Source organism: Dromiciops gliroides, chromosome 1, assembly GCF_019393635.1.
Source record: "Dromiciops gliroides isolate mDroGli1 chromosome 1, mDroGli1.pri, whole genome shotgun sequence".
In the NCBI taxonomy this organism is placed as follows: Eukaryota; Metazoa; Chordata; class Mammalia; order Microbiotheria; family Microbiotheriidae; genus Dromiciops; species Dromiciops gliroides.
In genome coordinates this window covers 601,027,266-601,054,136 of record NC_057861.1, presented here as the reverse complement: position 1 = coordinate 601,054,136, position 26,871 = coordinate 601,027,266, and the positions used below count along the sequence as shown (strand labels likewise).

Genomic DNA, 26,871 nt, shown 5'->3' with positions numbered 1-26,871 from the left:
AGAGAAGCATAAAAAGGTAAACAGGAAATAGAAATTAAGAGGGATGTTAAATGGTTAAACTGCTTACATTCCTACATGGGAAGATGATATGTCTAACTCATAAGAAACTTCTCAGTATTAGGACAGATGATAGAAATAAATTTAGACAAATGGCACAGGTGGGAATTGATTATGAAGGCATGATATCTGTAAAGCATTTATTTTTTGGTGGTTGGAGTTGGGTGACATGCCCAGGGTCAAGCAGTGGGTGAGTGTCTTGTGACAGGGGCTGGATTTGGGCTCAGGTCCTCCTGGGTCCAGGCTGGGTGCTTTGTCCACTGTGTCACCTAGCTGCCCTATGATGACATCTTTAGGGTAAAATTGAGGGGGGAGAGGATTGCATTGGAGGGGAAAGAAGGGGAGAGGTAGAATGGGGTGAAATCCCACATGAAAGAAACAGGAAAGGGCTTATGGAGTAGGGGAGAGATAGGGGAGGAGTGAGGCAGTGAATGAGCCTCACACTCATCAGAATTGGCTCAAAGACCTTAATCTCATCAGAGATGGCTCAAGAAGGGAATAACATACATACTCAATTGGGTGGAGTAATCTATCTAACCCTGCAAGAAAGTAGGAGGGGAAGGGGAAGGTGAAAGAAGGGAGGGCAGATTGGGGGAGGGGGCAGTCAGAAGCAAATCCCTTTTGAGGAGGAATAGGGTGAAAGAAGATAGATAATAGAGTAAATATCATGGGGAAGGGAATAAGATGGAGGGAAACAGTTAACAAAAGTAACTGTGAAAAAGAGAAAAGAAAAAATGTACAAAAAATATTTATAGCAACTCTTTGTGGTGGCTAAGAATTGGAAATTGAAGCAATGCCCATCAATTGGGGAAACAAGCTGTGGTATATGATTGTAATGTAATATTATTGTGCTATAAGAAATGACAAGTGGGATGATTTCAGAAAAACCTGGAAAGACTCATATGAACTGATGTGAAGTGAGCAGAACCAGGAAAACATTGTGCACAGTGACAGCATTATTGTTCTATGAGTAATTGTGAATGACTTAACTATTCTCAGCCATGCAATGATCCAAGACAATCCCACAGGACTAATGATGAAGCATAGTATCCACCTCCAGAGAAAGAACTGATATTGATGGAACACAGACTGAAGCAGGTTATTTTGTGCTTTCTCTTTTTTTGTGTAAAATTACTAATATGGTCATGATTGCACATGTATAACCTATATCTGATTGCTCACCACCTCAGGGAGGGGGGGAAGGAATGAGAGAGGGATAGAATTTGGAACTGAAAATTTTAAATAAACAAAAAAGAAATGTGAGTTGAAAAAAAATATGGGCTCATTGTATATCTTTTTGGGAGACTGATAAATATACATCTGAAAAGTTTATAATTTCCCCCTGAAAGGCACCCTTATGACCTTCAAGTTCTTCTTGTCCTTTGTTCCTCTGCTTCTTCTCATGGTGTAGGCCACTCTGCTCCTGGACTCTTGTTATTTCTACTCTCAGCACGACTAGATTCCATCATTAGATTCCACTTGCTCTCTTGAGTTCAAAAAGCTGACTTACCATGAGGATCATAATGAATTTTGAACTCCTTTCGGTTCCTTTTTTTGCAGATGGTATTGGTAAGGAGGACAGAGGATGTCTAGGGGTCAGTGTTGGGGGTAGGGAGGCCAATTTGAGACATAAAAGGAATACATGCTGCTAACATACTCATAGCTTCCATGGATGAATTTCTGCCCTATTTCAAAAGGCTGAGGGATTTACTGCAAAAAAAAATTTCCTCAAAGATCTTTATGAAGTGGTGAATTGTTTTGGCCACAGAAAGTCAAGAAGACCATTTATGTGGGTGTGAAGAGGTAGTGGTGTTAGTGAAGGGATAGAATGCTCACACCAATGAAATCACAGGTGCTTGAAGTACTATTGATATCATTATTATGCATCTCATCCTCATCTTTTTCAATACAATTCAGAAAAAATGGCCTGGGCACAAATCATTGTCCCAAGGCTATTCTTTTTTATTTAGAGTTCCGACTATTGCACAGGTGGACACAATGGCTGTTTTGGGTACATGAAGTTGTGGCATGTGAGTTCATTTTCTGTAAGTTCACTGAAAGCATCTTCTGAATAACTCCAGGAACAGATAGGATAATGGGAATGAAGGACAGATGGAATAAACATTTCTTAAGTGCCTACTATGTGCCAGACACTGGGCTAAGCACTTTACCAATATTATCTCATTTGAACCTGACAACAACCCTGGGAGGTAGATGCCACAATTATTATCCCCATTTTACAGTTGAGAAAACTGAGGCAGACAGGGGTTAAGAAATTGCCCAGGGTCACACAGCTCTTAAGTCTCTGAGACCATCTTTGAACTCAGGTCTTCTCAAGACCAACACTCTATCCACTGTATCACCTAGCTGCCTCTAGGAAAATGTATATCTCATCCTGGGCCAACATTTAATTTTTGTGAATCAATATTGTGTCTAGGCAATTATGGGCAGTGAGTTCCATTACAGTATGGTTATTATTTAGGTTTTTTGTTTGTTTTTTTCAAAATTGGGAATAGATTTGTGCTGAGACATCTCTGGCTATGTTCCTTTATGACCAATACCATGACATCTGGCCAGATATAAGGATTAGTGTGAATGGGGCTAGTAGTCAGTATGTGAGCTTAGGGATTACTCTGAGCCCAGGGTTAGAGATCAAATTTTCAGTTGCAAAGCAATTCATGGCAACAGCTCAGATGCTGCTTTCCACTGGACTTTGGAAAGACAACCAATTGTTTTGGAGAAAGAATATGTCTGCTTGTGTGGCTGTGCCTCAGTGTAATTAATGGGCATGATTTTATGTGTTTGTGTGTAAGCGTTATTGTCTTTGAGTTGTCTCTGGACAGTGCATGATTTGTATGATTGGGTGTGATATATTATAGCTGTAACTGTGCATCTTCTTGTTCTGATTTGAAAGCATCAGGGTCTGAACGCACTTCAAATGACTGAGATCTGGGCTCTAAAAATCCAGATGTTTATGATCTTTGTTGTTTTGTTGTTTTGTTTTGTGGGGGTTTTTTTGCAGGGCAATGGGGGTTAAGTGACTTGCCCAGGGTCACACAGCTAGTAAGTGTCGAGTTTCTGAGGTCACATTTGAACTCCTCCTGAATCTAGGGCGGTGCTTTATCCACTGTGCCACCTAGCTGCTCCCTGTTTATGATCTTTGGACTGATAGATGAGGGCAATTAGTTGCCAAACCTTGTCAATGCTACCCATACAACATAGCTCATATCACTCTTCTCCCCATTCACATGGTCACAATTTCTGGTTCAGACCCTTATCACCTTTCACCCTCACCACTGCAATAGCCCAACAGATCTCCCTGTGATTGGGAGGGTCTCTCCCACCCTCCATTCCATCCTCCACACAGCTGCCTAAAGCACAGGTCTGACCAAGTCCTCCCCTTGCTCAAAAAGCTCTTGTAGCTGCCTCTTCTCTGTAGAATCAAATGCAAGCTTTTCCATTTGGCCTTTCAAGCCCTTCACGATCTGCTTCTGGCCTACCTTTCCAGACTTATTTCCCATTGCTCTCCTTCCCTCACTCAACATTCCAGCCAAATGGGTCTGCTGGCCATTTCCTGTAAACAACATTCCTCCTCCCTTCCCTGTCCCTTTGCATGGGCTGTCTTCCATGCACGGAACACACTCCTTCCTTATCTCATTGAATCCTTCAAAGCTCAGTTCAAGAGCCCTGTACTAGAGGAAGCCTATCCTGATATATCCCCAGTTTCTACCCAATTTGCCCCCCACCCTTCCCCATTCCTTCTCCCTGAAAAGTAGCTGAGTGTTTGAAGTCTTGGATGCTATTATACTCCTGGTGTTAGTGTCTTGTTTGGTATATATTTTGTTGTATATACATGTTATTCCTTCGTCCTCCTTCCCCTCTTCCTCTCCTTCTCCCTCCCCCCACCCCCCAGATCCCTCCTTCAGGAAGCAAATGACTTTCATTTTTGCTTTAAATCCACAGTGCCTAGCATAGTGCCTAGACTTGAATAAATGGCTTAGTTCATCTGTAGATGGGGATAGTGGATAAAGTTGTAGCCAGATTCAGGGGTCAATCTCTTACCAGGATCAGGGATATGATAGGCTCAAAAATCAGTTTAGGGCTGAATTTATGGGTCACTTTGTAGCCAAGGCTTGGAGTTAGTCCCTAGAGTTGACTTAGGGTGTAGATAATGTTAGGTGGCTAATTTTGGGTCAAGTTAGATTGGTCACAATTAGAAGTATATTGTGTAGGTTCAGTAATTATTCTGTGACTGGGGCTAAAGGATAAGAAGAAATTCATAAATTAGGAGTTAGCTAGGATGAGGGGTCAATTTATGGCTGGGGTTATAAATCAGCCTAAAGCCAGAGTTAGGGGTCAGCCTATAACCTTCCCAATGTAGTCTCTGTTGGTAAATTGGAGGAGGGAAAAGGAAGGTGGCAACAGAATAGGTGGTGGAGGGAGACGGGACATATTACAGACCGAAAACAGCTGGCAATGGGATTCAGCCAATGCCAGGGGCATGTACAGCATCCAAGAATCCTAATGCTTAACTCCTTTTTGGGGAGGGGAACCAAATTGGGTAGAATAGAGCTTTTTCTCCTTAACTTTCCTAACCAGAGCTTCCCAATCACACCTTGGGTCAGGACTGAGTTGGGACCCCATCACTCCTTTGCATTCCTCTGAATGTCAATGTCAAATTCAAATAGAAACAGAGGGCCACTAAATGTACACGAGGGCACATACTGACTTAGAAAACCACATATTAACATTATTTATGTTATTATCTATCTAACAGATATCTCTGCCCCTCCCATAAACCCCCAGATAGAGCTCCTTATAACACTGTAGCAGCAAAACAACAACAACCAAAAACATAAAACTAAGGGCTGAGGAGGTTGGGAGGGGGAAGCCAAAGGATTATGGGTTCTTTGATTTAGAGGCAAAAGGGATAGAAAAGATCATGGAGTTTAACTCCCTTGTTTTACAGATGATGAAACTGAGACCCATTTAGCTTAAGTTACTTGTGCAAGGTCACACAGCTAATATCTGAGGCAGGATTTGAACCCAAGGACTTCACATCTCCAAGTCCATCCAGGCTTGACATCTCAGCCCTCTATCTACCAGGAAGTCCAAGAAACTTGGGGACATTAGAAAAAGATCAGGAGGCATTGAGAGGGGGAGTAAGGTAGGTTGTGAAGGACAGATGTGGGAAAGAAAGGGATGGGAAGGGAGAGGGATATGGAAGAGTTTGGGCAAGAGAAGACAGGAAAACAAGAAGGAACTGGAAAGGAGGTCAGATATAAGACAGAGGAGGTAATGGCCCCTTCAATGATGGAAAGGAATTCCCTTGACTTTTTTCCTCCTCCCTAGTTCTTCCCTTTTCCTTTTGAAGGAGTTGGGCCTCATTCCTCTTTTAGAGTGGGCAGGTAAGGACAGTGTATGGGAACTCAGGCTGGGGAAAAGGACAGATAGGAGGGACAGATAGTCCCTCAGCCAGTGCTAAGAGAAAAATGGGTGGAGGAAAATGCCACAGGCAACTCTCCCTCCTCCTATGGTTGCTTCATCTCCCTTGGCAACCAGGGCCTTGGCAGCTGCTCTACCCGCCCCCAGAACTTAGGAACCGTGGGAGCCCCCAGCAACTGCTGCCATGGCAACAGGATAGGAAGCTGAGTACAGGCTGGGTGATGCAGCCCTTGGGCACCCCCTCAGACCCCCCCTGACAAATGTGGGGTGGACTCAGGAAGCCGTGGGGAAGCAGTGGGAAGAAAGATGGACCTGGTCCTTTGTCCCAAGCTCAAGCTTTCCCTCTGCTCCTATCTTCAGACCTCCAACATTTCTAGTTCTAAAGGGGTTAGGAATGGGTGCCCAGAGATCTGAAGTGGTGACATCCCTTACAATTACATACAGCATCACAAATATCATATATGTAGAATCACACATAATAACATATCTACTCAGTTGCACACACAATCACATAGTCAAAGCAGGCATGTAATCGTTGCCACATGTTTACATATTCACATACCTCCTTTCACATAGATCTATAACTGTACATAAAAGTTGCATGCTCATGCACATACAATCATACAGAATCACCAACAAGTAAATCACAGGCAAACCACCAAATAAGCAGGCAGGGACACAATAGATATATATCAATTGATATATCACATCATACAAATCACACACAAGCACAGATGGCTCTGAGATGATAATCTCCACACAGGCACAGAAAATCATATAATTACAAAGTGATATAATCACACAATCACAAACAAATCACACACTCTGGTACACAAAGACATACTCATAGGCAGATTTATTTAATCACATACACAGGATCAGAGTCAAGTGGGGTTGGTAACCAGAGACCCAATTCATCAGGGAAAAAGATGAAAAAGACACAAGTTCACACAAATCCTGCTCTCACATTGCCCCTTCACTCCATCATCCCTGTGTTCCCATCTTCTTTCACTTGCCCTCTTTCTCAACCCCTAGCCCTATCTATAAACAGCCAAATGACAAGTGTGTGCCAAACAAACAAGTTAGAAGTTGACCTTTCTGCCCTGATCTTATACCACACTACTAGCCCATCTCCTGTGCCCTTTTTCTCCCAAAGCTCCTATCGAGGTCTATACCTAAGCCCCTTGCCCAGATTGTCAAAGAAGAATGCCCAGGGCAGGGCAGCCTATACATTAGCATTTCCAGATACTCACAGGTATAAAGAGACCTACTCTGTAATTACACACTGACATATGTATATGTCATATATATGTATATAAGGTGGCTAGAGCACACCAGCACAGACACACATACATGGTCAAGGTATGCACATACACACATACACACACGCACAAGTATTAAGCCCCCAAATCAGAAAGGTTGAGCAGTAGGGTTACAAGATTTGGGGGCTGAGAGACAAGCAAAAGAGGAAGCAGCTGGGATGGGCAATTCAAGCACAACTCGTTATCACCTTTACCCACAGCTAGAGACTGGTACCAGGTCTTGTCTCCCTCCCCATCCTCCACCTCTGGCCACATCACCCCTTTTACCCCATTACCTTCCTCATTTCCTCTTCCCTTTCACTTGATCTTACCCTATTCTGTGTTTGTTCCCTCACCCCATCTTCCCTTTCCCCTCAATTTCCCCCCACCTGCACCATTTCATCACACTCCCCAATTCCCCCCCACCCCAGAGATATAGGTGGTGGTGAATGAGGGAAGGTCAAATGAAGAAACCTCCTGGGATTCAGGTCCTAATTCCATCTCTACAATATAATCTAACACTGGGTACTTTTAAGATCTCAGGTTTCAGCTCAGTCTAATGGACATATTTTTTGCCTGAATTTCCTGCCCCTGGAAGAAAGAAAAGGATGGAAAAAGAATGAAGAGGGCCCTACCTTTGGGGAGTAAGACCCTATCCCATCTCCCTGGTCTGCCTAAAGACCCTTCTGTCTCCCAAGGTACCTCCATCCCCCTCTTCACCTCCCCACCCCCTCCCACGCCCCCATCTCCCGCTGGCACAGATGGGCCCTGGGAGACAGTGACGTGTGCGCCAGGCACTGTGTCTGCTCAGGCAGCTTCCGATGGCAGCCACCCCCGCAGCTCTACTCCCCCAAGCCCCAGGGCTTGGGGGGGGTGTAGACAGGAGGACGAGAGACAGGAAGACAGGAAACAGGAGGATGGGAGATTGGGGGGCAATGAGGTGATGGAGGAAAGCAGGGTTGAAACAGGGTTGGAGGAAGGCCGACTGAGACAGAGGGAAAGGAGACAGGATGAGGGTAAAGGTCAATAATGATGCATCTGATCTGGATCACAGTCAAGGTTGAGACTGGGACTAGGTGGGAATGGGGGAATCTGAGGCAACGTCAGGGTCAGGATTTGGTATCTACATTTGAACCTGGGTAGGGGATCTAGGTTTGAGTCAGGGTAGAGAATCTAGGTCTGGGTAGGGGTGGAGGGCCATAGGATATTAGAGACAATAAAAATTAGACCCAGAAAAAATTAAATGCTTTGCCCAAGATCACAAAGGTAGTAAATTACGAAGCCACGATTTAAATCCAGTTCCTATGACTCCTATAACAGAACTCTACTGAATCTGGGTAACAGCCAGGGAGTGAGTGGGACAAGATCAGGGTCCGAGTTCAGAGGGATCTAAGGGACTGGGTTAGAGTCAGTGAGGGATCTGGGGTTGAGCCTTGGTCAAGATAGGGGATCCGGGACTAGGTTGTGGATAGGGATCAGGATTGGACGTGGGGTTTGGGGTCTGCATTTGGGTCAAGATCAGAATCGAGGATCTGAAACTGGGTCATGGTCGGGGGCGGGGGAGGCGGGGGTCGGCGGAGTAGGGGCAGGTTTTGACTGGGGATGTGGTAGGTCTAGGCTGGGTTCTTGATGGAGTTTAGGGAGACAGGCTAAGAGGAGCTGCCGACTCCATCAGTGGAAGTCAGGGGTACCCTCACCCCCACCCTCTTCTTAGGTCTCTAATCATAAGCTCATTCTTTATGGGTTCCTCGAGTCCCCAGGCAGGTCACCCAATCAATTCAATTCATCACACATTTATTTAGTGCCCACTATGCGACAGGCGCTATGCTATATTCTGGAGATGGGAAGGGGGGGTGGGGAAGGAAACAGATTCTGCCCTCAAGAAGCTCATGGTTTCCTGGACATCTGCTGGGGGGGGCGGGAGAACTTGAGGCTGGATTTGTGGGCGGAGCCAATGGGGAGTTCCCTCATTTCCTCTCCTCCCATCGGCGACCTCTTGAACCCTCCCAAAGGACTACAGTTCCCAGGATGCACTGCGACCTTCCCCCATTTCCCCATTCCCCGGAGAGGCTACTGTTTCTTTTGAGGGGAGGAGGCAAAAACACCCCCCAAAGTTTGGTCTGGGGCGCTCTCGTAGGGCAGGGGTAGCCGCGTTCCCTTTAAGTCCTTCCTGTGACGTTGCAAGACTTCCAGAAGCTTCTCTAGGGACTAGTAGGGTAGCCGGCTTGTTCCACCTCAAAGGCCTGTCAATTGGGCTGGTGGAGAAATGCCAGCACTAACCTGAGGTAGGGCCAAACCCTTCATTTGGACCAATGCAATATAAGGGCAGATGAGGATCCCACCTTCAGCTTCCTTCACCAATGAACGTGAGTAGTAAGCTAGGAGGCGTGGTTGATTGACTACTGAGAGCGCCAGTCATAAGCCTGAAATGCGAGCCTTGTGCAGACGAGGGGTCGTTCGCAGACCGCCGTTGAAAGTAGGCGTCCGTTCCCCTACGCCTCCCTATGCCCCCTTCTCGCTCAGCACCGTCCAATCATGTCAAGAACCATGCTGAGTGGCGGGCGTGCCGCGCAATGGCCGGCGCGGGGGCGGGGCTCTGGGGGCGGGTCTCCCTCCTGTCCACCCACCCTTCCCCACTCCGTCAGCGGCCGGTGGCTTCGGTCCCGGGTGGAAGCGGTGAATCCGGGGGGAGGGGACAGGACGGGACGGGACAGCGGCTCAGTCTGACCGACCGCGGCGGCGCCCGCAGCTTCTCACCGGTGAGGGCGCCGCGTCGGGGCCGGGCGGGGGCCGGGGGTGTCCCAGGGCCAGGGTGTCTGGGCTAAAGAGGAGCCGGAGGCGCCGCTGGATACGGGAGCCGAGGAGGTCTGGGGGTATCTATTAGTGGTCTTGTGCCTGGGGGCCTAGAGACCCGACCTGACGCTGGGTGGGAGGCCAAGCACCTGCGCCGCGGGGAGCTGCTGGGGGGCTGGGGACCGTCGCCGCCACACACTGCCGCGGGGAGCTGCTGGAGGGTCGGGGGCCGGGGGCCGCGCCGCGCCGTAGCCGCGGGGATCTCGGGTTCCAAGACCTACCGAGTCCATCCAGGGACGGAAAGCCCCGAGGACGCTCCCTCTCAGGCCAGGCAGCTGATCGCTGACCCCGGGTTGCACCTTGAAGTGTCCAGTTGCCTGGGGTCTGGGACGGCTGGAAAGGAGGAGAGGGGGAGGAGGACCTAGAGGACTGAAGACTAGATATGCCCCACCAAATGGCCCCACTGCCCTTCCCTGGGGTCCCGATGGGGGTGGGAATAAGGGGCAGGCAGGGCGAAGAGGGGTGCGGTAGAACCAGGGACTGGCCCTGGGCTGGGGGGTGACTGGGAGCGGTCACCTCACTGACAGAACCCCCCAGCATCCCCTCCCCCTCCAGCCCCGCCTTCTTCCTCCACCCCCCCCATCCCCTAGTGACATCACCACTCTGAACTGAGCCATTCAGTGCCCCCACCCTGGCTGTTGGACTTAGAGATCTAGGGAGAACCCTATATCCCCCCCTCCTTTTCTCGACCAGGGTACCCCCTCCCTCCACCCTTCCCGAAGCGCCTTTTGTCTGAGGCTGGCCCCACCCCGAGACCAATTAAGGAGGAGACACTGCACGTCAAGTGACTTCATTGAGCAGGTTCTTGGTGATTTGGGGTCAGGCTCTCCCCGGTGACTGAGGAGCTCCACGCGCTCCTCTCCATCTCACACTCACAGGCAGTCACTCATAATCATATACGGGCACACACACTAACCCATTCTCAAGCACAGTGATAGTCTCAAATACAGCCAGCAAGTAGTCACACAAGAGACTGCTTCTCTGGATTCCTTTCTCCCTCCTCACCCTGTGAGGTCTGACATTCACTGACTCTTCAGTGGGAGGCCAGAGCAGGACATGTGGCCTTGAGGAGGATCTGGCTATTGAAGTACTTGGTGGACAGGTGGGTGAGGGCAGAGAGGAGGGGTATTGCTGGGCATGTTTAAGCGCACTGGGCTCTCCTGCGCACCCCCAGCTGCTCCCCCAATCCAGACAAGAGGAGGTTTCCGGAGCTTCCCACACTTCTGGGGAGAAGACTTCTTAGCCAGCTTGATGTTTAAAATTCAGCTGGAGCCGTTAAAACTGCGTGCATGGACGCTGAATGGGTTTGTAAAGTTTCGGTAAGTCCCTTTAAAAAGTATTTTCATCCTCTGCCAGGATGGCAGAGGGACATTCATCCTTTCATCACACCTCGCTGTTTTTCACCTCAACTGTCTTTCTCACCTCTGGTATTCATTCATTTCATATCCATCTTCTGATATTTCATTTTCCCGTATCTCACCCCTTTTCCACCTTTTCTCTCCCATATCACATCCTCCTATACCTTATTCCTTAGGATTTCATAACCCCAATATCTCATTTATATCTTATATCCCCTTATCTACCCATATCTTACATCCTCTCAATACCTCACATCTACCGCATCTCAATATCTTCCTACCTCCTGAGATCTCCCAGCCCCTCATCCTCCAATATCCTCATTCCCCAAATATCTCACAACCCCTGGTCCCCCATATCTCACAGCCCCTCATCCCCTATATCTTATATCCCCTCATCTCACATCCATTCACCTCTCCATGTCATATCTATTTATCCTCCCTATATCTCTCATCTATTCATACCTCACCTTATATTTCACATACTCCTATATTATTCCCCATTCCTCCTATGCATATCATCCCAGTCATACCATTCTTTCATACCTCACCCTATCTCACACCCCTACATTCCACATTCCAACTTACATCCATATTTCATATCCCTATATACCTTGTCCTTCCCAGTTTTATTTCATTGCCCTTACCGCCCTCTAATATCTTATCAAAGATTTTATCTTATCCTCCTCTCCTTTCATATCAACCCCTGTGCTTCTGTTCCATAAGGCCTTGGGGATTCTTTGTCATCTGAGCACATACTGGAGGAGATGGGAAAGGAAAGGAGGGCCCCTTTGAGCTCCTTCTTACCTGCTACCCTAGGAAGACATTTAAACTTGCTGGAGGGGGGCTTCCAAAAGAGCCTACCCTTCATTCCCCGCCCCCAGTAGGGTTCAAGGGCCCTTTTGAGCCCAGCTCATTTGATAGTTGGGTTCTGAGGAACGGAACTAGCTTGGTGGCAGAGGTAACATGGGGACAGCATGAGGATGTTCAAGATTAGAACCTGTTTTGTTTGTCCTTTGACATGGAACTGCTGTGATGCCTTACCTGTGAGCTGGCATTAGTGGGTGGGGGAATGACACCCAGGCCCTGAGTAACTGTGGGGTGGGGAGGCCTGGATGATGGGGGCAGGAGATGTGGGCTGGGACAGAGATGACAGCACTCCCCCTGCCAGCTTCTTCTCAGATTTTACTGCTGCTTCCGAAAATGGCTGCCCACCCCCAGATGCACTTTCTTTTCTGTGTGCCCTCCCTACCCCACCTCCCCCACATGCCAGTGATTCAAAATGGCAACCCCCAGCTTGTCGCGTGGGGGGCCGCCGGGAGCTGTGCAGTTTGGCATGACGTGCTGGTGGAGGGAGGGGTGCCCGGGTTCATATAAATGCTTCTCTTTCGTACAAAGAGACTCCCAAAGGCATGAGTCAGCCCAGCAGCTGCCAGCATTGTGGGGGCAAGAGCTACAGACACTCTAGCCCTGCTAGCCAGGGGCCTTGGAGACAACACTGCCTCCTCTCCTACCTGAAAGAAGGGTAGCTTAGAGGGGCTGACACCCAGGCTCCTTCTTGCCCTCCCACTTCCTAAGACTCACTCAAGTGCTGGTGCTAGGTCATGAGGCAGTAGCTATGGCCTTGGCCCAGGGCATTGCTAGAAAGGCTCTGCCCCTGCCCTGGACACTGGCAATAATTGTGCTATGCTTTAGATGAGCCAGAGAATGATTTTTGGCTATTCTCAAACACAGCCCCAGCCAGGAATAGCAAGAAACCCTCTCCTCTCCACAATATGCACATCCTTATGGATGTACACATATACATGCACATCTGGTGAGGAGCAGTGGAGGCTATGACTGTCCTATGACATCTGTGACCAGATTTCCCTTGATCTAGGCCTGGCAGATGAGGCCAGTGGGGAGAAGTGGGGCTTTGGCACTTCATGCTAGGTAGACACTGAAGCCTGAAATTGAACCTGGATAGGCCAACTTCATAGGGCAAGACATCTGAAATAGGAGGAAAGGGCTATCAGGAGTCCCCTTCAGTATTAGGTAAAGAGTGGGTTTGAAACAGCTAGCTGCAAACAATTGGGGCCAGAATGGGAGGGGAAAGGAACTCTGCCTCTCCCAGGCTAACTCTGTGTCAGAATTAACAGCACCTTCTGTGTGTGTGTGTTGTGGGGCATGTTGTGGGGCATGTTGTGGGGCAAAAGGGTGAGTGAACCTTAGGGCAGGGAATTGATCACATGCTGATGGAGACAGAAGCTCCTAGTTCCTCTGCCAGGGACTGTGACTCATCCTGTCTTCATGGACTTATAGGGATCAAATCACATGTGAATGTGAGGTTGGTAATGAGCAGACTAGAACAGAAACCAAGGGACTCTTAATGGCAGAGAAGCCCTGGGATCCCTTGTACCCTTGGCCTAACTTCCCGAGACTACTGGCTATCTCAAGGGTGGCCTAAATGTCTCTTCCCATAGGAGGCTTTCAGGGGAAGAATATTCACACAGAACCATACTAAAGTTCCAATATTGAGCAAAGACTACCCTTTTCAGCTCAGCCATCTATCAGTTATTCATTCATTCTCCAGATCAGTGCTACCTTCTAATTTCTTCATCTCCTTGGGGGGCCACAGAATCCCTGTGACAACCCAGCTGGGACAAACTAGCCCAGGATACCTTCCCTTCATTTCCTGTCCCTATCTAGCATGAACCCAATTTAATACTAAGTGAGGTATACCCCTTCAGCCTTATTAGCCACCGTTCTCTCACTTCCCAGCAGGTTGTAGGAACTAAATGTTGCCGTGTATAACCTTCCTGCCCTATTCTACCAGCTGGTTGTCTAGAGAGCCAATGGAGAGATGCCTTTGAGGCACTGGGGCACAACAGATGCCTTTGATCTGGACAACTCTAAGACTTGTCTAATGAATCAGGTCTCAGCTGGGCCCCACAAAGTAGGCCACAGCCTCCTCACTTTCTAGCTCCTGGAATTCAGGGGCTAAAGCCAAAAACATGCTCTATTCAATCCAAGCTGGAAAGAGCCATGTGATTGTGAAGATGTTGGGGAGAGTTTATGGAAGTTAAAATTTAGAGCAGGTTCTAGTCCCAGCTCTACTTCTAAGGAACTAGATGACCTTGGAAGTAAGTTCATATTCCTAGGCCTCGGGGTCTAATTCTAAAGAACTTTATCATTCATCTAGTCCAACTCTCTCATTTTGTAGATGAGGAAACAGGCCAAGAGAGGAGACCTGTCCAAGGAAGGGTAAAATCAAGGGGGAGGTCAGGGAGGTGGATGAAAGAGACCAGGAGGAGGAGGAGGAGAAGGAGGATTTTAGGTTTGACCCTGGGCTTCTTTCAGGAACAAGGAGGCCAGTACTGGTCCAGTTGCTGTAATGGGGAAGGATTATTATAAGATTCTGGGTATCCAGTCTGGAGCCAATGAAGATGAGATCAAGAAAGCATATCGGAAGATGGCCCTGAAGTATCATCCAGACAAGAACAAAGAACCCAGTGCTGAGGAGAAGTTTAAGGAGATTGCAGAGGCTTATGACGTGCTGAGTGATCCCAAGAAACGAGCTGTTTATGACCAGTATGGGGAAGAAGGTAAGAAAGACCTCACCTTCTCAGCACCTGGCCCAGGGAAGCCCTGTGGGTGAATGATGCCTGTTCTCACTTCAGAGAGCTATGTGACCCAGTTCCTTCTGAGCTCCTTAGCAACAGGGCAGAGGTACTGCCATTTGGTAATGTTTTGGTTGGTTGTTTTTTTTTTAATTTTTTTGGTGAGTCAGTTGGGGTTAAGTGACTTGCCCAGGGTCACACAGCTAGTAAGTGTTAAGTGTCTGAGGCCGGATTTGAACTCAGGTACTCCTGACTCCAGGGCCGGTGCTCTATCCACTACACCACCTAGCTGCCCTGGCACTGCCATTTGGATGCTGAGGCTGAGGAAAGGGTCGAAGGAAGGCTGCCTTATTGCTTCCCTGAGCTTGACCCCTTCTGCACCTTGGATTTGACTGGCTAGGTAGCACTAAGACTCATTAACTAATAGCAAAGGAAACCAGCTACTCCTCTCAATATTACAGGCCCCTAGAGCCCCTTAAACCCTCTACTCACCACTCTCAACATGACCAGTCTTGACAATTTAAGGCCACACATAACATAGGCACAGAGGTAAGACATAGGATATAGCCACTATGATGCCTAGGCCTTGGGATTCTTCTGCCAGTCATGAAACTACCTCTTCTCCCAACCTTATTAGGCCATCCCTGAAGTCAGTGCTACACCATTGGATGGGAAAATGGGGAAAGGCACATAACATTTGTATTCATCAGCCTAAGAGTTTTAGCCTCTGAAGGCCTCTTTATAAACAGACTGGGGCCAAGGGAAGAGTGAAAAATGTGGCCTCTAGCCCAATATCTGGCAGACCCAGGGACCAAGGGCACCTGAGATCCTGAGGGAGGCAATCTGCTTGCCTGCCTGCCTGCCTGTCAGGGTCAGATAGGAGCTGAGACACACTGCTGGGATTAGGGCTGGAGTTTGGCAGCCAGGATTAACCACATTTCTCTTTTCTAAATTTAAGGATGGTGCTATCAGGGAGTGTCTATCTACTCAACAATTCCAGAGCACCCCTGCTGCTCTCTTGGGGAGGTGGAGATTATCGTTGGCATCATGCCCTCAGGGCCTGGGGTGGCCAAGAGCAGGACGGCAGGTTTATATCAGGGAGTAGGAAAGGCCCAAATAAAGCTGAAGGAAGAGTGGCCCTGGCAGTACCTCTTAGCAAATCCCACAAGCATGATGTAGCTGCTAATTCTGGTCCTCCTTTTCAGGGCCCCACAGTGCAGCAACAGGCACCTGTTAGGCTATATTAAGACAACACTGTCTCAAGTAGAGCCTAGGGCTGCCTTCTCCAAGAGGAACCTTCCTTTCCTTTCTCTGCCCTCCCCTTTCCCCTTGCCTGCCTCCTTCTCCTAGTCCTTTGGACACTCCCTTCCTAGACTAGACTCTCTGATTCACCAGGAGTCTCCCAGAACATCCAAAAAGTTCCCAGGGATACCAGAGAAGGGTAGTGTACAACAGAAGTGTCAAACTCAAATAGAAACAGAGCCACTAATTGATACATCAGGATCCCTATTCCTGTGGGCCACAAAGTGTCTGTTTTTAAATGAAATATTATCTCTGATTGGTATTTTATTTACTTTGTTAAATATTTTCCAATTACATTTTAATCTGGTTTCTGGTGGGACTGAGAGGGCTGTGGCGTACAGTCAATGAAAACTCCATGTGGCCAAGCCTGAGAATTGCATCCACTCTAGCATCCTGACCTAGGCAGAAGTCCTGCTTCCCAGGGTAGGAAGGGAAGGGGGAGGGGGCCATGGCCCCAGTAGCTTATACCGTTCCAGAGATCAAGGTTAGAGTCAGAAGTCATTGTTCCTAGAGACAGTGACTATGGAAAAAGGCTCTTTGCTCTCTACCTTTTTTCACCCCTACCTACCCTCTTTGCATATGCTGACTCTCCTTCAAGGACTGGGGGGAGGTGCTGGACTAAAACAGTCAATACCATATACCCTAGTCTGCCGGAGCGCCAGAGGCTGCTAGTATTTCTGGCTGCCATTCCAGGCTGCCTCCTCCACAACCACCCCCACAAGAAGCCTGTCGTGCAGACAGACCAGGAGCTGGGAACTGTGAACGCTGAGGACAGCCTGTTCTCAGCCTGCTGGGGGAGGGGGAGGGGAAGGGGAGGGGGAGCCTATTGGGAATCCCTGTGGGGAGGTTGAAGGCTTCCATACCTTGATCCAATCCCACCTCGATTCCTCCACACAAAATGAAACCTAAACCTGTCCTCATGATCCCCAAGACTTTGCCAGGGAAGTAACAGGCTAATTTGGGCTCTGCCTTATGGCAGGGGGAATGGGAGATGAGGGTAATAAGAGTGCAGTAAGCCCACTGGGGGCTCCAGAGAAAATGCAGTCTCTACTACTTTGAAGCCAGTGTGAGTAATGAAATTTCAGGAAGGGGCATAGTCAGCCTTTGACTTCCCACTTAGGCCCCATGGCCTGTGGGAGTGAAAAGACCTAATAATGCCATTTGGAAACCTCCTGAAAGATGATTCCTCTTTGCTCATGAATATATTCAGCTTGTTTCTTCCTCTGGGCCCTGAGGCTTCCCCCACAGGGACTGGAGAGGGAGGAGGGTTGGTCTTCCTCACCAGTCATATCTCAATCTGGCTCCCACTACTGGGGAGGGGGTGGGGTGGGCACAGAGCTGCCAGAAGCCTTTTGTGTGCCCTAGGCAGTGTTTGAAAATTGCTTCCCCTTTTGTGTTACTGTTCACCAGAAGCTTTGAGCCTCCACTGTAACTGTAACACATGCCACTTACCATAAAAGAAATACCTAGCTGCTGTGGAGAGTGGAATTTTCTGACGTTAAAAAAAGTGCTTTTACTTAAAAAAATAATTAAATACTCAAAATATCCGCTACTAAAAAGTATCCCTGGTGTGGTCTCCCTTGGGTTTCACCAAAGCTAGCTACCCACCTTGTGTACCTTGTGTACGGTTGGGGGTGGGGGTGGGGGAGGGAGAGGATTAGAAAGGCCACCAGCAACCCCAGTGAAGAACTCCAAGTACCTTTCTTGAATTCTTTATTACCACCTTCACCCACTCATCCACTTCATGGCCAATGAACGTCCCCTTCCCCTAGAGGCTAAGCAAGAATCTAGGAGTTATTTTTCCTAATTCTCAGTGTATGAATCAGAGGCAAACAGCACTCAGCCTCTCAGGTTCTACCACTCAGCCAGTTCGAAGGAAGGACTCTGGGCTGTTAGAAGGGCATGAGAGTTCATGTGGTGCACAGAGCATCACATAGTTGTCAGGAGAACTAGGTCTTAATCCCATGTTAACCTTCCGGGTTACTTTGGGCAAATCATTTTGGCTCTCTGAGCCTCAGGTGGGTCAGACTAAACAATAAATGTGTAAAGGACCTGCTATAGACATATTTAGGGTGGGGGACTACTATTATTCTCAAAACCAGATATTACTCTGCCCATCCATCCCCACAAAGCTGAAAGCAGCAACTTTTCCCCAGTAGTCGGGAGGATAAAATATTCAGAGAGCCAGCAGTGAGTATCAGGTAGCTCCTAGGAGCAACCCTCTCCTAAGAACCTGTTTGTTTAAGGCATGGGGGGTGGGGGTTGGTCGTGGGGGAAGGGCGGAGTAAGAGGGCTAGAGCTTGGACGCGAGGGTGTTGTTCTGTCCTTACCTTCCCTCCACACCCCTCCACCTCCTCCATGCCCAGGCCTGAAGACCGGTGGTGGCAGCTCTGGAGGCTCTGGGGGCTCCTTCCACTACACCTTCCATGGCGACCCCCACGCTACGTTCGCCTCCTTCTTCGGCGGCTCCAACCCCTTCGACATCTTCTTCGCCAGTAGTCGTACCACACGGCCCTTCAACGGCTTCGACCCGGACGACATGGATGTGGACGAAGATGAGGACCCGTTTGGCGCCTTCGGCCGCTTTGGTTTCAATGGGCTGAGTGGAGGACCCAGACGACCGCAGGAGTCCCTGCACCCGCGGCGCAAGGTGCAGGACCCCCCTGTCGTGCACGAGCTGCGCGTGTCCCTAGAAGAGGTCTACCACGGTTCCACTAAGCGCATGAAGATCACCCGGAGGCGCCTCAATCCCGACGGTAGGACCGTTCGTACTGAGGACAAGATCCTACACATCGTCATTAAGCGGGGCTGGAAGGAGGGCACCAAGATCACCTTCCCCAAAGAGGGCGACGCCACGCCCGACAACATCCCAGCCGACATAGTCTTTGTGCTCAAGGATAAGCCCCACGCCCACTTTCGACGGGACGGGACTAACGTGGTCTACAGTGCCCTAATTAGCCTCAAGGAGGTAAGGTGGGACTTCATCCGGTACCCCCGAGACAGAGGATGGTGTGGGACGGTCGGGGGTGGGAGGTTCTCCCGAAATCCCCCAGTTCCCTGATGGCTACCTCTGCCCCGCTCTTTTCCCGTTTGCTTCTCCATCTCAGTGCAGAAAAGCTGTAGAGGGCGCCATTCCCATTCCTCACCGCCCTTCAGAAATCAGTACCCCCTTCTTTCTGTCGCCCCTGTTCTTCATCTCCCCTACATTGTCTCTCCTCCCCAGGCGCTGTGTGGCTGCACTGTGAACATTCCCACCATCGATGGCCGAGTTATCCCCCTACCCTGCAATGATGTCATCAAGCCGGGCACTGTGAAGAGACTACGGGGGGAGGGACTGCCCTTCCCCAAGGTGCCCACCCAGCGAGGCGACCTCATAGTGGAGTTCAAAGTGCGCTTCCCTGACAGGATAGCTCCGCAGACGCGACAAATCTTAAAACAGCACCTGCCTTGCTCCTAGGCCCAGCCTCAGGGCCGGCTCCCGGCCTCCACAGCAATACAGCCTTCCGGCCTCAGGCTCCCGCAGCTAGGCAATCCAGCCGGCCCTACCGCCCATTGGGCAACCTTTTTCTAAAATGCAAAAAAGCCTCTTTTGTTTTCAGAAAGTTGTTACTGCCCCTACCTGGCCGTGCTGTCTAGGGTGGGAAGTGAGGGGGGCGGGGAGGGAGGGAGGGAGGGATGCCCCCATGGCCAGGGGCCTCAGTTTTTGTCCCAAGCTTTGAATCCAGTTTTACTGCTCCCCATGGCTGGAGAGTGACTTGACTGTTACTTGACGATCCGTAGAGGTTTCCTATCCAGGCCTGTAAATAGCATGTCGTTCCCCTACACGCTGCTGAGGTCCTTCCTGCCCTCCTTTCTTGCCCCCTCTCCCTCCAAATGTTGGGGTGGGGAGGGGAGTACAAACAGGACACTCTTACCCCGAATCTACACCACACAAGGGGAGGGGGGGGGAGGAAGGAATACTATTCACGTGTACTCACTTATGTACACATACATACCTTCCCACATATTTGTGCACACATACTCTGGGATCGGGGAGGGGGGTGGGGAGGGCCATTGAGCACGAGACACTTTGTATTTACCAGGGGTGGAGTTGGAGCAGCCATTGGAGAAGTGGGACTGGGAGGCAGCTCTGCTTCACGACACATGCCTCAAACACTTTCCCTCCTTTGACAGCCACACCTTCCCCTTGCCAAACTGGGCCGCAGGCTGGGGGAAGTGGGGGTGGGCAGAAGGGGAAAGGGCATATGCACCACATGTTTTCTTTTAGGCTTAACTAAGGGGCTGGGCTGGGAGGGATTTTTACATTTTTGTACTGGGCAGCTCCTTGGTCCTGCTAGCCTTGATCCAAAAGGAAGGGGATTCAGAGCTTTCCTACCCCCTTCTGGGAATTGAGGGTCACAGCAGAGATGCTCTGGCCTCCCTGCCCCAGGTATTCAGCCCTGCCAGAGCAGGCCTTTCTCAGTCCTGGTCCATTCCATCTCCAAGCTTCTGTGGTCCTTTCCCTGGCCTGTGGAGGTGTACTTGTCCTGTCCCTGGAGTCTGGGGAACCCAGAATATCCTACCTTGCTGTTCCACACTGTACAACTGTATATTCTCCTGGGCAGCAGGGAACCCTGAAGGAGGGGTTGTTGATTCTGGCCTGGTCTGTGGCTACACCCTAAGGAAATGGGGTGGGGGCTTTCTTGGCTTTTCTCATTTTGATGAGCCCCTGAATGTTTTTATAGTAGTTTTTTGTATTTTTTTGTAATGACAGTATTATGAAAAAATAAAGTATTTTAAAAATAGAGTATCTGTGAACCACTGCACTGCAGGGAAGTGGGGAGAGGGGGGAGAGGGAGGTATTATAATGGCCTCTCAACCAGCACCCTTCTCTCTAGGGTTTCCTCCTGTCACAGGGGAGAAATTTGTCAGGGGGAAATAGGTGGTGTGGGGGTTCCTTAGGTATTCGTCTTTAAAGAATTACAACTCTAGCTCACAGTCCAATTAGAATAAAATGGTCTTTTATTTGGGTACTTAGAGAAAGTGACCAAGAGAGAAGTGAAAGACTTTGCCTCAAGGGGAGGAGGTGGCTTAGAGACTTGATTCTCTGAGACACCTTTCTCCTCAACCAGAAGGGAGGCCAAAGCCTTTATAGAAGGCGGATTGAGGGAGGGGGGCACCGATGGGTTGACCACCAGGCTATGGAAAGTTCCCTTTGGGGGCGGGAAAAGTTTGAATGAGGGGTAGGATGGGAAAGGCTTGAATGAGGAGTGGGGGGTCGTGACTTCTGGAGTTATAACTCTATCTCTGTTCCCTGGCACCAATCAGGCAGCAGCCAAACCTAATGGGCTTATCTCTCTTCTTAGGTGTGTCCATCTTTAAGCTTAGCTTCTCCAGGGGAAAACCTGAGTTAGGCCAGACCTATATCACTCCTATCTTTTAGAAACCAGCCAGAAGGCTCTTAATTACCAGCCCCATGTGTGAGCTGACCCCCTAGTGACCAGCAAGTTATCCCCAAGACCCAACATCTGACCTCCAAGTGCCTTCCTGACCAAAAGCTGCCTCTGAGTGTGTATGTCTTGATACATCGAAAGAATTCTCCCCCTTCACCCAGACCACCCAAAGCAATGCAGCAAAAAATGGTTGGGGACACAGAAAATGGCTACTCTAATTATATGGTATAATGAATTATGCTTATTAATGTATTATATGTATTAGGGAAGGATGAGTAACACAATCATAACTGTCCTCTTTCAAAGGACTAATAGTGTCACATGTTATAAGAACAAGTTAGTTATCCTCTAGGATCCTAGATGCTCTTGAAGAGGGCCAAATTACTCCATGCTGAAGATGATCTAGGGATCCAATATTAAAGGAGTAGGATCCCCCATGAGGTGGCTTGGGATGGTATTGGGAGTGGACTAGAGTAGGAGAGAAGCTTGCCCCTCTCTGTTGAAATCTGAATTGGCCAGAAGAGACCGAGTCCTCACTTGCACTAGCACCAGCACTGGTTCTCAGGGGGCAGATGCTGGTCCTTGAATCTTATGGTTTTCTTCTTTAAAAAAAAAAAATTCTAAAATTTTCATTGGTATCATTTGAGTTTGTAATCACCTTGATTTCTAAATATAACCCTCCTAGCCATCCCTTTAAGTAAAGAATAAAAAAGAAAAAGGCAATTTAGTAAAACCAAGCAATACAATTGACTGACAGTATACATAATACTCCACACTCATCAAACTCTGTCTCTGCATAGATTTCTTACTTCTTTTAACCCTTTTCTCTCAGTCCTGGACCTGCCTCTCCAAACTGAGGATCCAATGGCCTTCATAACCCTTTGCATGACCACTTATCCTCTTGGGCACTAGCAGAGGCATGTGCCCTGAGCTCCTTAAATTTACCACCAGTGGCCTCTGTTTGGGTCTCCAGGATCTGGAGCTCCCTCTGCTGTTGCTTGTTCTCTTCCCAAGCACACTGTTCCTTTTTCGACCCTGTCTTGTTCTTTAAGATCAGGCCAACAACTGACATACCCTCTGGAAAAGGCCCACTCCCGGGGCAGCTAGGTGGCGCAGTGGATAGAGCACCGGCCCTGGAATCAGGAGTACCTGAGTTCAAATCCGGCCTCAGACACTTAACACTTACTAGCTGTGTGACCCTGGGCAAGTCACTTAACCCCAATTGCCTCACTAAAAAATAAAAAAAGAAAAAGAAAAGGCCCGTTCCCTTTCGAGGGAGGCTTGACTGTGAAAGGACTTTGTTTAGCGGTCTCCTTCCCAGCTTTGCCTTCCTATTCTTTAGGTTCTTTTGTCCCTCTGCTTTGCTTCTTGTAGAAAGGCCACTTGAAGAAGCTCTTCATCTTTTCGGCTAAATGTTTTTTATACTTTTTGCACTGGGGTACTTTCTTATTTTCTGGGAACCATAAAACTGCTTCAAGGACTCACAGATGGCCACCTACTGTCAGAGGTCTGGGCCTTTCATGAATTGGGACCCTTTCCTTGTGCTTTGCCCTTCATTCCTTGGTCTATTTGGGCTTCAGAGAAGTTCTATTTGGATTGGTATACTTTCTCCTCTGGGAACCATAAAATTGCTCATAGGACTCGGAGATGGCCACCTACTATCAGAGGTCTGAGCCTTTAATGAATTGGGGTCCTTCCCCTGTCCTTTGTCCTTTATTCATTGGTCTTTTGGGGGTTTGGTGAGGTTCCCTTTGCCGTCTGATACTTTGTCCATCTTTGGGAACCATAACATTTTGCTTGAAGGACTCACAGATGGTGACCTAATATCACAAGTCTTGCCTTTTAATGAATTGGTGGCCTTTCCACATTCTTTGTTCTTTGTTCATTGGTCTCTTTGGAAGTTAGACAATGTCTCTTTGCACTGGGGTACTTTCTCCTTTGGGAACAATAAAACTTTGCTTGTAGGATTTCAGATATGACAAGCTACTATCAGAAGGCTGGGTCTTTAATGAATTTTGGTCCTTTTTTCTCATAATAAATTTATTTAGAATTTTCTCCAAGTTACATGAAAAAACAAATTTTCACATTGTTTTTTTTAAAAAACTTTGTGTTCCAAATTCTCTTCCTCCCTCACTCCCCACACCTCCTTAAGAAATCAAGCAATTCAATATAAGTTATACACGTGCAGTCATGCAAAACATCACCACATTAGTCAGGTTGTGAAAGAAAACAGACAAAATAACTTTAGAAGGAGGAACTAACAAAAAAAAATCCTTCAATTTGTATTCAGATACCATCAGTTCTCTGTAGATGGATTGCATTTTTCATAAGTCCTTCTGATGGCATCCTGCTCATCATTTCTTTCACAGTTACTATTACTAACTATATTACCCTCCATCCTATTCCCTCCCCTTGATATTTACTCTATTTTCTATATATTTTTTTCTTTTTTGGCAGGGCAATGTGGGTTAAGTGATTTGCCCAGGGTCACACAGCTAGTAAGTGTCAAGTGTCTGAGGCCAGATTTGAACTCAGGTCCTCCTGAATCCAGGGCCAGTGCTTTATCTACTGTTCCACCTAGCTGCCCCTATTTTCTATCTTCTTTCACTCTATCTCTCCTCAAAAGTGTTTTGCTTCTGATTGCCCCTCCCCCAATCTGCCCTCCCTTCCTTCACCTCTCTCCCCTTATCTCCTTCCCCTCCCACTTTCCCTCAGGGCACACGTATATGTTATTCCCTCTTTGAGCTAATTCTGATGAGAGTAAGGCTCACTCACCCTATTCTAACTCTCCCCTCCCTTTCTTCCAGTGCATTCCTCTCACCCCTTAATTTTATTTTAAAGTCATCATGGGGGGATAGACTTGGCTCTTCTCAGCAGTGCAATGATCCAAAACAGTTTCAAAGAACCCATGATAGAAAATGTTCTCAATATCCAGAAAAAAAGAACTGTGAATTATGAATGCAGATTGAACCATACTGTTTCTACTTTTGGACTGGTTTTTTCCTTCTTTTTTGAGGTTTTTCCCTTGTGCTCTGATTCTTCTTTTACAAGATGACTAATGTAGAAATATGTTTAATGTGATTGTACACATACAACCTATATCAGACTGCTTTCCATCTTGGGGATGAGGGAAGGAAGGGAGGGTTGGAGAAAAAAATTTGGAACTAAAAATCCTGCAAAAACAAATGTCGAAAACTATCCTTATATGTAACTGGAAAATAATAAAATACTTTAAAAAAAAGATATCATCATGGGGCATCTAGGTGAGACAGTGGAAAAAGCACCAGCCCTGGACCCAGGAGGCTCCGAGCCCAAATGTGGCCCCAGACACAAGCCACCCCACCCTGCCTGCCACACATATAAAAGGGGGATAAACAAAACATAAATGCTTTACAGATATCATCCCTTCATAATTAATTCCCACCTGTGCCCTCTGTCTAAGTATATTCCTTTCAGCTTCCCTAATACTGTGAAGATTCTTATGAATTAGAAGTATCATCTTCCCATGTAGGAATGCAAACAGTCCAACCTTTCAACATCCCTGATGATTTCTCCCTCCTGTTTACCTTTGTGTGTGTGTGTGTGTGTGTGTGTGTGTGTGTGTGTGTGTGTGTGTGAGACAATTGGGGTTAAGTGACTTGCCTAGGGTCACACAGCTAGTAATTGTTAAGTGGCTGAGGTGGAATTTGAACTCAGGTCCTCCTGAATCCAGGGCTGGTGCTCTATCCAGTGCACCACCTAGCTGCCCCCTGTTTACCTTTTTATGCTTCTCTAGGGTCTTGTATTTGAAAGTCAAATTTTCTATTCAATTCAGGGCTTTTCATCATGAATGCCTGAAAGTCCTCTTTTTCATTGAAATCCCATTTTTCCCCTGAAAGATTATACTCACTTTTGCTGAGTTGTAATTCCAGTTTCTTTGCCCTCCAGAATATATTCCATGCCCTCCAATTCTTTAGTGTAGAAGCTACTAGATCTTGTGTTATCCTGACTGTAGCTCCACAGTACTTTAATTGCTTCTTTCTAGCTGCTTGCAGTATATTCACCTTGACCTTGTTGCTCTGGAATTTGACTATAATATTCCTGGAAGTTTTTACTTTGGGATCTCTTTCTGGAGGTGAGCAGTACATTCTTTCAATTCCTATTTTATCTTCTGCTTCTAGAATATCAGGGCAATTTTCCCTGACAATTTCTTGGAAGATGATGTATAAGCTCTTTTTTTGATCATGGTTTTCAAGTAGTCCAATAATTTTCAAATCATCTCTCCTGGATCTATTTTCCAGGTCAGCTGTTTTTTCAAGGAGGTATTTCACATTACTCTCTTTTTTTTATTCATTTGGATTTGCTTTATTGTGTCTTGATTTTTCATGAAGTCATTAGCTTCTATTTGTTCAATCCTAATTCTTGTTTTTTTGTCTTTTTTTTTTTTTGTGGGGTAATGAGAGTTAAGTGACTTGTCCAGAGTCACACAACTAGTGAGTGTCAAGTATTTAAGGTCGGATTTGAACTCGGGTCCTCCTGAATCCAGGGCTGGTGCTTTATTCACTACGCCACCTAGCTGCCCCCAATACTAAGTCTTAAGCAATGATTTTCTTCAGAGAGATTTTGTACCTCCTTTTCCATTTGACCAATTTGGCTTTTCAAGCTATTGACTTTTCATGACCATCCTATATCACTCTCATTTCTATTTCCACTTTTTCCTCTACCCCTCTTACTTTTCCCTCTACCTCTCTTACTGTGGTGGTACAGATCAGAGAGGGTGTATTGACCAGTGAGGAATGATGGACCACAGAAGTGGTGAAAGCATCTCCATGTGCTCTGTCTATAGATGAAGTTTGGGCTATGCAGGCCTTGGAGGCTAGAGGTGAGGTATGGAATCTTGATGTCTTGACACATTTTGTTAATGCAGTAGGAGATTTTAAGGGGGCTATTGAAGGTCTAGGAGATAAGCAGAAACCTGGGCTGCTTGAAAAGAGGGGGTCAATTGAAGGAACTTTTGAGGGGGTAAAGGCTGACGAATGAGTGGGGGCTAAGGAGGGAGTAGAAGCCACAGAAGTGGTGTAAGTTCTTGATTAGTTAGAGTCCAATGAGGAGGTAGGTGTCACATAAGGAAAATGGCAAAGTTGAGGGTAGGCCTGTAGGTAAGCAGGGTCTATTAAAAATGACATGTCCAATGATGAAGTTTGATCTTTTGAAGGATTGGAAGCACCATAAAGGGTGGGAGCACCAGAAGGGTGGGAGCACAAAAAGGAGCAGGAGACATGGGAAGGGTTGGAACAAAAGATATTGTAGGAGTGATAGGAGAGGTCAGATTAATTGAAGGGGGGGAGTAATGGAAAGGGTGGAAGCAATGGGAGGGGGGCTACAAGAGTGGAAGAAATAATATAAGGGGGAGAAGCCACAGGAGGGATGGACCCCACCAAATTGGGGTTAGCTATGGTAGGGTTGGGAGTAGTAGAATGGGTGGGAAGCTGAAGATGAGGTGATGTTGACTGTTTGGAGATCTAAAAGGGAGATATAGTTAATACAT

At 47.7% G+C, this 26,871-nt stretch overlaps 1 protein-coding gene across 3 annotated transcripts; it reads left to right on the top strand.

Annotated features, from left to right (window-relative positions):
* The first annotated feature begins 9,427 nt into the window (after window positions 1-9,427).
* Window positions 9,428-20,698, top strand: DNAJB5 (DnaJ heat shock protein family (Hsp40) member B5). 3 transcript variants are annotated; one of them, XM_043975917.1, is made up of 4 exons: window positions 9,428-9,562; window positions 14,351-14,595; window positions 18,279-18,880; window positions 19,136-20,698. In XM_043975917.1, the coding sequence occupies exons 2-4, from the start codon at window positions 14,385-14,387 to the stop codon at window positions 19,367-19,369; spliced, it is 1,047 nt and encodes a 348-aa protein (XP_043831852.1). In that variant the 5' UTR covers window positions 9,428-9,562; window positions 14,351-14,384; the 3' UTR covers window positions 19,370-20,698. The 3 variants fall into 3 exon arrangements, with proteins under 3 accessions (XP_043831852.1, XP_043831853.1, XP_043831851.1); XM_043975918.1 differs by lacking the exon at window positions 9,428-9,562 and adding an exon at window positions 9,576-9,668; XM_043975916.1 differs by lacking the exon at window positions 9,428-9,562 and adding an exon at window positions 10,354-10,975.
* Window positions 20,699-26,871: the final 6,173 nt, after the last annotated feature.